Source organism: Macrotis lagotis, chromosome 1, assembly GCF_037893015.1.
Source record: "Macrotis lagotis isolate mMagLag1 chromosome 1, bilby.v1.9.chrom.fasta, whole genome shotgun sequence".
Taxonomy (NCBI): Eukaryota; Metazoa; Chordata; class Mammalia; order Peramelemorphia; family Peramelidae; genus Macrotis; species Macrotis lagotis.
The window spans coordinates 221,414,933-221,425,480 of record NC_133658.1 but is presented as its reverse complement, the minus strand read 5'-3'; the positions used below and the strand labels follow the sequence as shown (position 1 = coordinate 221,425,480).

The following is a 10,548-nucleotide window of genomic DNA, read 5'->3' as shown; positions in this document are numbered from 1 at the left end:
TTGTGGGGTCTGCCTTGATCCAACTCATTTTACAAATGAGAAAATGAAGGCAAATAGGGTTAAGTGATTTGTCCAGAATCCCCAAGTTAGTAAGCATATGAAGTGGATTTGAAATAAGATGTGCAACCTAGCAGAGGGCTTTCATAGGAAAATGGATTAAGGGTGATTGCCAAAACTACCTAGTTCATGGATCACTGACTTTCCTATCTCCAGATTTGAAAGCCATAGACCCATTTAAGGGAAGTCTCCATTTTCCCTACCAGCTGAGCTAAGGGAGAAGGGGTCCTGTGTTTGTTCCAAAAGAACACCTGAGGTAGTCATCAAAGGAATAAAGTAGTGATTATTGTTTTGAAATATTTCTTATTCAAGAATTCTATAAATGTCTATTCCAAGAAGAATTCCAAGTCTGAGGCTTTCTCTCCCCCCCCAACCTCTTATAGAAATTGCTTAGGTATAGAATAATGATAACATTAATAAATTATTTCTAGTATATTTATGGCTAAAACAGAGTAAAATATTATTCTTTTTTCTTTAACAGGTCAGGAAAGGGAACTGGGGCAATACAGTATTTTTCATAAGTTCAATTTTAGAGGGGTAACTAGGTGGCACAAGGGATAAATCACTGACCCTGGAGTCAGAAGGACTGAGTTCAAAACCAGTCTCAGACCCTTAAGAATTATCTAGCTATGTGACCTTGGATAAGAGTCACTTAACCCCAATGCCTTGAAAAAAACAGAATACAGAAAACAAAGGATGAGTACAAAAATTATTACTGTGATGGAAAAACATGAGATGCATTTCAAAAACAAAGTGTCATGAGGAAGACAAGGAGGCTAATGCTGATTTTTCAGAGTATTGTAGGGACAAGTAACACACTGCTCTAAAAATTTTTAAAGAATTTTAAAAGAAGAGAATAGGAGTGGGGAAGCTAGGTGGCACAGTGGCCCTGGAGTCAGTAGAACCTGAGTTCAAATGTGGCCTCAGACACTCAATAATTATCCTGCTGTGTGACCTTGGGCAAGTTATTTAAACCCATTGCCTTACAAAAACAAAACAAATAATCTGATTTCATCTTTCAGGAGATCTCCAGGAGTTCTTTAAAGTAACCAGGGCAAGTAACTTAAACCCATAGCCTTGCAAAAACAAAAAACAAATAAACAAAAAAGAAGATAATGAGTGAGTCTTACAAGTATCAAGTATAGATTATCCTTTCTAGAATTTGGCAACTAGAGCAACAGTTTGGAAATGAGAAGAGAAATAAGGGGAGGCTAGGTGGTGCAGTGGATAAAGCACCCGCCCTGGAGTCATGAGTACACTTACTAATTACCTAGCTGTCTGGCCTTGGGCAAGCCACTTAAGCCCATTTGCCTTGCAAAAAGAGAGAGAGAGAGAGAGAGAGAGAGAGAGAGAGAGAGAGAGAGAGAGAGAGAGAGAGAGAGAAATAAAGTGACAGTTCCAAAAGATTGCCAGGGTGAAAGGAACTTATTTTTTCAGAAGAGAGGAGTCCTCAGAATGTTTACAAATATAATGAAAAGTACTAAGAGATAGTAATAATAAGCATGGTAAGAGATTACATGATTTTGACTCAATAGAAATTCTGTCCACACTATCCCAGTCTGTAGCTTGAGGAAAACCTCATCTGAAACTAATTTACTGGCAAAAAATGTTGTCCCTTTTCTTCAGAGGATTTAGATGGTAGTATAGGCCACTTGATTTGTCTATTATCCCCCTCTCCTTTTAAGTTTCCTTTTCCTTTCAGAGTCAAGGATACTATCAATTTTGCTAAAAACTGCTAAAACAATGTGATGTTGCCTAATACAGTGAGAAGAATATCAATTTACCTTCAAAGCTGCTGCATGGTGAGACATGGTCCTGCCTACCCGTTTGTCGCTGCTGTATTGTTGTATATCTGCAATCCACTCCTCACATTGAGCCATGATCTCAACTCTTTTCAAATAAAAATGTTTGTGTATAACCTATGAGAAAATAGGCAATGTAAGAAAATTTATGGAATACAATTATGAATCTTTATATGAAGCAAGTGAATTTCATAGGTCAATACAATTAAAAATTGAATCAAAAGAATAACTCAAGAGTTGTATTCTATCTTATCTAAAGCAAAGGCAGAAACAATGGAGGGGATTTTATAAATTCCTGGTTGGGAAATGGACATAATGTATAGGAGAACAAATCTAAACAATCTAGGACAAATTGAAACTAACTTGAGAGTTCGAAATTCAAAAGACTAAAATGATTAAGGAAAATGGCATAGATTTAGGCTAGACAATTCACTAAATATAAGGAAGTAAAACTGTAAAATTTTTATGTAGGTGAAGAGGCATAAAGAAGAGAATTTTTTCTGGATCAAACTATTTCCTTAAAATCTTTAAGCATTAAAAGGTAGTTCCTGGCATTCCATCTATCCCTATGGCAAAGGGTCTTTCATATTCTCCTCATGACTTGCCAAGGCTGGCAGATTGGGATCACCTAACTTCTTTAGTTACTACTCTTAAATAAGATTTTAATTTCATTCTACTTTACTGTTTTCCTTGCTTGACTTTACCACCTGCTATTAGACTACATCCTCCAGACTACAGTAGGTCTAAATCATTAGATTTGCTGCTGAACCCTGGGTCTTTCCATGGGGCATAGAGGAATGAAGCTTCATTACCCTAGGTCTTTGAGGTTGCTCATTCTCTAGGAAAAGGATAAAGTAATGTCCTTTTATTCCCAATAGCGCAGGTCCTATATTTGCCCTAGTGGCTGAATTGTTTAGTGATCATGGTAGTAGCAGGGGAGCTAATCTGCCCTGCTTCGTTTTACCAAGCTGGTGAACTAAAAGGTTCTTATATTTTTAATTTTTTTTTTAGATATTTCAAAGCAAAGAGGTTAAGTGGCTTGCCCAAGGCCACGCAGCTAGGTAATTATTAAGTGTCTGAGGTCGGATTTGAACCCAGGTACTCCTGACTTCAAGGCCGGTGCTCTATCCACTGTGCCACCGAGCTGCCACTATTTTTAATTTTATTATCTTATTTTTTTATTTTTTTTTTATTTTTTTTTACAAGGGAAATGGGGTTAAGTGGCTTGCCCAAGGCCACACAGCTAGGTAATTATTAAGTGTCTGAGACCGGATTTGAACCCAGGTACTCCTGACTCCAGGGATGGTGATTTATCCACTGTGCCACCTAGCCTCCCCTTATTTTTAATTTTTTAAAAATAAAAATAGGCATTATATAAATCATGTGATTTTTTTGGTTTTTAATATCTGTTTTTTATTCATTTCTGCTATTAATATTTAATTTCTGTTTTATTAAGTTTCCCTCATATTAACCAATCCTACATTTTTGATATTTTGAACACAGTGTATATATATATAATCTTTTAAATATATTGCTGTAGATTCTAAAAAAATGTTTTTAAATGATGTTTTATTGGTTTCTTGTTTTATACATAACTTTAGTTTTCCACAGTAACCATCCAACAACGAATAATATTTTAATGGCAAAAAAGAAAGCACAGTTGTTTGATAATCAAAAAAATGAATATATGCAATGTGCAATAATTCATCTTCACAAAGGAGGGGACTGGGGTATCAACTCATTTCTGTTCATTTGCACCCTGCCTAATCTAATTATTTTTTCTTACATTGACTTTTCTTTTAATTAAATGTTCTGTATCTTTTTTATTTTTATTCATTCATTCATTCATTCATTCATTCATTCATTTGGCACAGCAAGTGGGGATAAGTGGCTTGCCCAAGGCCACACAGCTAGGTAATTATTAAGTGTCTGAAACCGGATTTGAACCCAGGTACTCCTGACTCCAGGGCCAGTGCTCTATCCACTGTGCAACCTAGCCGCCCTTAACATTGACTTTTGATTTTTTTGGTGTGCCCTTATTTTTTCCATTAACATTGTTGAACTGTCTTCATTGTTTTCTTGACTGCTAATTTCACTACAGAAATATGTAGATATTTCCCTGATTCTCTATGTTCATCACATATATCATTTCTTACAATACAATACATTCTTGTTAAGCATTTTATTTACATTCTCCAATTGACAGGCATCTATTTTATTTCCAATTCTTTGCTATCACAAAAATGGGCTGCTATAAATACTTGGGTTTACATGGAAACCTTTTCCTTATTAGTGGCTTTCTTGGTGTATAAATTCAATAATGGAATCTCTAGGTCAAAAGTAACTGACATTTACAACATCTTCTAGAAAATAACATAAAAAAAGATGTCACATTTATCATGGGGAATTGGTATGTAAGAGAAGAAAATCAAAAGATAAGTGGAATAACAAGCAAGTATTCAGCCTTGGAGTAAAAAATGAAACAGGGCAGTGCTTAATAAACATTTGTCAAGACAGCATGTAGGCCCATAGCAAACATTCTTTATCAACAACCCAAAAGATGACTCTATACATGGACATCACCAGATGGTAAACACTGAAATCGACTGATTAAAGACTTTGAAGCCAAAAGGGAGAAGCTCTATATAGTTTATATAAGAGCTAGAGTTCACTGTGGCTCAAGAACAAGAGCTTCTAATTGCAAAAGTGAAAACTACCAAATCACAGAAATAAAATAAATAACATCTCTTATTAAGTGGGAAGGATTGAAAGATTTAAAGAATTGTATCCAGTAGATCATTCATAGTTTCATGAAATCTAAGAAAGCCCCTTTGTAATGAAAAGGCAGTGATCCAGGAGGGATGGTGTGACAATATTAAAAGTCATACTATTCATGCTATATTCCACTTCAAACATATCAGACTGGCTAAGATGATAAAAAGGGAAAAGGAGGGGGCTGGAGTCAAGATAGTGGAGTGAAGGCAGGAAATCTGGGATTCCCAGACCACTCCAAATGCCTTTAAACAATGACTTTAACCAAATTCTAGAGTGGCAGAACCCACAGAAAGACCGAGTGAAAAAGTTTTCTGGCCCAAGACAACCTGGAATTTCTGCAGGAAAGATCTGTTACAATAGGACTGAAAAGGGCCACAGTACAACATGGGCCACACCAGCACCAGAGCAAACTGGTTCCAATCATTCAGGAATAATCCAGCAAATGCCTGAATCCATGTTGGGAGTCGTGGTTTCCAGATCTCTCAAATAAGGGATTGCCAAGGACAACTTGGAAGGTCAAGAGGAAAACTCTGCCACATCAGAGAGAACATGGAACCCAGGCCAGTGCAGGCCTCAGTATAGCCCCGGCTCCATAAAACTTGAGCAGACCTGAGAAACATGTGGTAGTAGCTGCTTCCAGAGCAAGATCAGAGAAAGATCAAATTGTAGCCTAGGGAAATGAGTAAACAGAAGAAAAAGAAGCATACAATAATCAATTATTTTGATCCCATGGAGGATCAAAATACACAATCAGAAGAAAACCAAGTCAAAGCTTTTGTATCCAAGGCCTCCAAGAAAAATATGAATTGATCTCAGGTTATGGAAGAGCTCAAAAAAGATTGTGAAAATCAAGTAAGGGAAACAGAGGAAAAATTAGGAAGAGCATTGAGAGTGAAGTTGGAAAATCATGAAAATGAAGTCAGCAGCTTGGTGAAAATGATATAAAAAATAATGAAGAAAATAATATCTTAAAAACTAGCTTAGGTCAAATCATTAAAATTAGTCCAAAAGGTAACTGAAAAATAATAATAAAATAAAAAACAGAAATGACCAGATGGAAAAAGAGATTGAAGTTCTCTGAAGAAAATAACTCCTTCAAATGTAGAATGGGACTAAGGGAAGTTTCTTAAGAAATCAAGAAACAATAAAAATAAACTCAAAAGAATGAAAAATTAGAAGAAAATGTGAAACATCTCACTGAAAAAAACCACTGACCTGGAAAACAAATTAAAGAGAGATAATTTAAAAATTATTGAACTACCTCAAAGGCATGGCCAGGAAAAAAAAAGTCCTAGACTTCATTTTTCAAGAAATAATCCAGGAGGTGGCACAGTGTATAGAGCACAGGCCTTGGAGTCAGGAGCACCTGGGTTCAAATCTGACCTTAGACACTTAATAATTAAATAGCTGTGTGGCCTTGGGCAAGCCACTTAACCCCATTGACATGAAAAATCTAAAAAAAAAAACAAACAAATCCAGAAAAACTGCTGATATCCTAGAATCAGAGAGTAAAAAAAAAGTAGAGGGAATCCAACAATAGTCCCTGAAAGAGATCCCAAAATAAAAACTCCCAGGAATATTATAGCAGAATTCCAGAACTTTCAAGTCAAGGAGAATATATTACAAGCAGCGAGAAAGAAACAATTAAATATCATGAAGCCACAGTCAAAATTACACAGAATTGAGCAGCTTCTACATGAAGGGTTCGGATTATGATATTTCGGGAAGGCAAAAGAGCTTGGAATACAACTGAGAATCAACCACCCAGGAAAACTGATCATACTTTTTCAGGGGAAAAGATGAACATTCAGTGAAATGGGGGACTTTTACACTTTCCTACTGAAATGACCAGAGCTGAACAAAAAGGCTGATCTTCAAGTATAGGACTCAGGTGAAGCATAGAGAGGGTGGACAAGAAGGACAAATTATGAGGGATTTAATGATACTGAACTGTATTTATTCCTGCATGGGAAGAAGACACTGATGACTTATATGTGAACATTCTCATCTATTAGAAAAGGTAGAAGGAGAGAGTGTGTGTGTGTGTGTGTGTGTGTGTGTGTGTGTGTGTGTGTGTGTATAGAAAAGGCACAGGAGGGAGATGAAAATGAAGGCATAATATATTATAAAATAGAGTTAGGGGTCAGCTAGGTGTCGCAATGGATAGAGCACCAGTCCTGGAGTGAGGAGGACCTGAGTTCAAATCCAGACTCAGACACTTAATAATCGCCTAGTTGTGTGACCTTGGGCAAGTCACTTAACCACATTACCCTAAATGAATAAAAATTTTTAAAAAAAGATGGAGTTAATGGGCAAGAAAAGAATGTATTGGAAGAAAGGGAAAAGAGAAGGAGAATGGGTTAAGTTACATCACATAAAAGAAGCACTTTTGCAATGGAGTAGGGGGTGGGGAATGTGACAGGGAATGAGTGAGCCTTCATTCTATTGAAAATGTAGAGGAAATAACATAAACACTCAATAGGGTATTGAATTTATCTTACCCTTGAGGAAAAAGGGGAGGAAAGGGAGGGGAGAAAGGGGACAAGGGGAGAGGAGAGGAGATATAGTTGATAGAAGAGAGGGAAGATAATAGGAGAGGGTCGTCAGATACAACTGAGGGACAGGGAAAGGAGAGAGAGAACAGAATAAGGGGGGTGGGAAGAATAAGATGGAAGGAAATACAGCTAGCAATAAGAACTGTGGGAAAAATTATTGAAGCAATTTCTCTGAAGGACTCTTGATAAAGAATGTGATTCATCCCAAAGACAGAGCTGATGGTATTTGCCATTATTTCTTTTCTTTTTTTGCAAGGTAGTAGGGTTAAGTGGCTTGCCAAGGCCACACATCTAGGTAATTATTAACTGTCTGAGGCCGGATTTGAACTCAGGTACCTCCAGACTCCAGGGCCAGTGCTCTATCCACTGTACAATAGAGGCGCCCTAGCTGATGGTATCTGAACACAGACTGAAGTACACTTTTTTTTCTTTCACATTATATTTCTTGAGGTTTCTCTATCTTTGTTGGGGGAAGAGGGATTGTGTTTACTTTTACAACAATATTACTGTAATAATGTGAAAAATAAATGAATTAATAGAAACACAGATAAATAAAAAGAGTAAAAACAAAAAGGGAAACCAATCAGTGTTGGAGAGTATGTGGGAGGATTGGGACAATAATGCATTGTTGGTGAAGTTGTGAACTGGTCCAGCCATTGTGGAGTAAAATATGGAATTATGCCCAAAGAACATAAAACTGACCCAGCAATAGAAATATTAGGCTTATATCCAGAAGAAATCATAAAAAAATGGGGAAAATCGCACATATTCCAGACTATACTTTTTTTTGTACATTTTTTGTAGTGGCAAAGAATTAGATATTGAGGTGATTCCCAATAACTGAATAATGACTGAACAAGTTATAATATATGAATGTAATGAAGTACTATTCATGAATGATCAGACTAGAGAAACATGGAACAAATTAAAGGAACCGATGCTGAGTTAAGGACAGAACCAAGAGAGCACTGTACATATTAACAACATTGTGAGTTGATCCATCTTGATAGATGTAGCTCCTCTCAGAAGTTTGGAGACCTAAGACAACAATAGGAGACCTTCTATGGACAATGCTATTAACATCCAAAGGAAAGTAAATCAAAACAAAACCAAAAAACTACAGAATCTGAATGAATACTACATTCATTTTTAAAAAATTTCTCGTTTTTCTTTCCTAACTCATGGTTTTCTTTTTTCTTAATACTAATTCCTCATACAGAAAATGACCAATCTGTAAGTAAGTTAAGTACAAATGTGTATGTACAATAATTGTCAGATGGTTCACTGCTAAGGGGAGGGGGCCAGGAAGGGAAGGTGGAAGGAAATTATGTATCTTGAAAATATGCATAGGAATGTAGATGAATGTTGAAAAACTTTTCACCAGACAAACAAAAAAAAAGGATAAAGGGTGAAGGAATTTTTACATCTATGGTTTCCCCTTCCCTCTTTTAATTTCTCTCCAGTACAAGATATTCAGATTATATTTGTATCATAAAGTTTGGATAAAGTCCCTTTCCAAAAAAAAATTTTGTAAAAAGCTTATGAAATATTGGAATTTATTGCTTTCTAATCTTTGATAGATTACATTTGTAAAACGATTTCCTTTTATAGTTTTTTTTTATTTGGGAGTTCATTTATGACTGAAGATATTTCTTATTTTGATAATAAGAGTATTATATATTTTAAAATATTCAGCCATTTCATATATATTTCCATTTTGCTGATTTATATTGTCAGAATAATTTCCGATAATTTATTTTACTTAATCTTCACGTGAAATTATTTTTGGTAGGGGTTTAGTTGTTTACTTTTCCTTTCTTTTTTTGTTAAAGTTAGGTTTAACTGATTATTAGTTTTTTTTTAAAAAAAGTTTCTAGATTTATTTACCACTTCAATGTTGCTTTTTTTCATTTGATTCCTTAGGGTTTAAAAATATCTATTTTGGTGTTTATTCTGGTGTCTCATTTGACTTATTTTTCTCTCTTTTCATAATGAAGTATTAATGACATTAATTTTCTCTTAACTGCATTAGTTGATTCAAAGTTCTGTTATGTTGTCTTATTTATATTCAATTTCATTATTAAAATTATTTATTATTTTATATTCTTTAGGATTATTTAGCCTCTGAGTTGTTACTTTTTTTTTTTTAGGCTTTTGCAAGGCAATGGGGTTAAGTGGCTTGCCCAAGGCCACACAGCTAGGTAATTACTGAGTGTCTGAGGCTGGATTTGAGCTCAGGTACCCCTGACTCCAGGGCTGGTGCTCTATCCATGCACCACCTAGCCACCCCTTGTTATTCATTTTTAAAAGATCTTTTGTTGAACCCACTTTTTATTGTTTTGTGGTCAATTAAGGATGTTTAATATTCTAGTTTTTATAATTTTTGGAATTTTAGGTCTAAAACAGTTATATTTTGCAAAGGTGCCACGAACAGTTAAGAAATACCCCTTCATACACATTGTAATTCAGTAATTGCCAGGTCTATCAAGTCTAATGTTCCTAAAATTCTAATTAGTTCCTTAATCTTCTTTCTTATATGTTTGTTAGAATTGTCTAAGTTTGAAAGGGTTCCTATTCCTTCTAATATTTTGATCAGAAATCAATAAAAATTTATCTCGAAATTTCCCTAGGATATTAATTGTTTTTCATGACTTCTATTACACTACTTTATATTTGTTTTCTCCTGTTCAGGGGGTTCCTGCTAAAAACCAGCTTAGGTCAAATGGATAAAACAGTTCAAAAAGTTATGGAGGAGAAGAATGCTTTAAAAAGCAAAATTGGCCAGATAGAAAAAGAGATAAGAAAACTCTGTGAGGAGAACAAATCCTTCAGACAAAGAATAGAATTCAGGGAGATTGATGAATTTACCAGAAAACAGGATCAATACTTCAAAACAAAAAAAAAATGAAAAATTAGAAGAAAATGTAAAATATCTCATTGAAAAAACAACTGATATGGAAAACAGACTTAGGAAAGATAATTTAAAAATTATTGGAATACCTGAAAGTCATGATCAGGAAAAGAGCCTTGACATCATTTTCAAAGAATTACTGCAGGAAAATTGCCCTGATATTCTAGAAGCAGAGGGCAAAATAGAAATGGAGAGAATCCACCGATCCCCCAGAGAAAGAGATCCCAAAAAACCAACCCCTAGGAATATTATAGCCAAGTTCCAGAACTCCCAAGTCAAAGGGAAAATATTACAAGCAGCCAGAAGGACACAGTTCAAATATCATGGAGCTGCAGTCAGGATCACACAGGACTTAGCAGCAACTACATTGGAAGCTCTAGGGCTTGGAATACAATATACCAGAAGGCAAGAGAGCTTAGAATGCAGCCAAGAATGAACTACCCAGCAA

General features: G+C 35.4%; 1 protein-coding gene across 5 annotated transcripts in view; it reads right to left on the bottom strand.

Annotated features, from left to right (window-relative positions):
* BIRC6 (baculoviral IAP repeat containing 6) overlaps positions 1-10,548 on the bottom strand; it is a 309,262-nt gene that overhangs the window by 4,524 nt on the left and 294,190 nt on the right. For 4 of the 5 annotated variants that reach the window (XM_074209678.1, XM_074209679.1, XM_074209681.1 and 1 more), the window contains one exon: positions 1,842-1,976. The exons of the other annotated variant lie outside the window; for it this stretch is intronic. In XM_074209678.1, the coding sequence (XP_074065779.1) occupies positions 1,842-1,976 (135 nt within the window). The remainder of the gene's footprint in view (positions 1-1,841; positions 1,977-10,548) is intronic. 5 annotated transcript variants of the gene reach the window in all.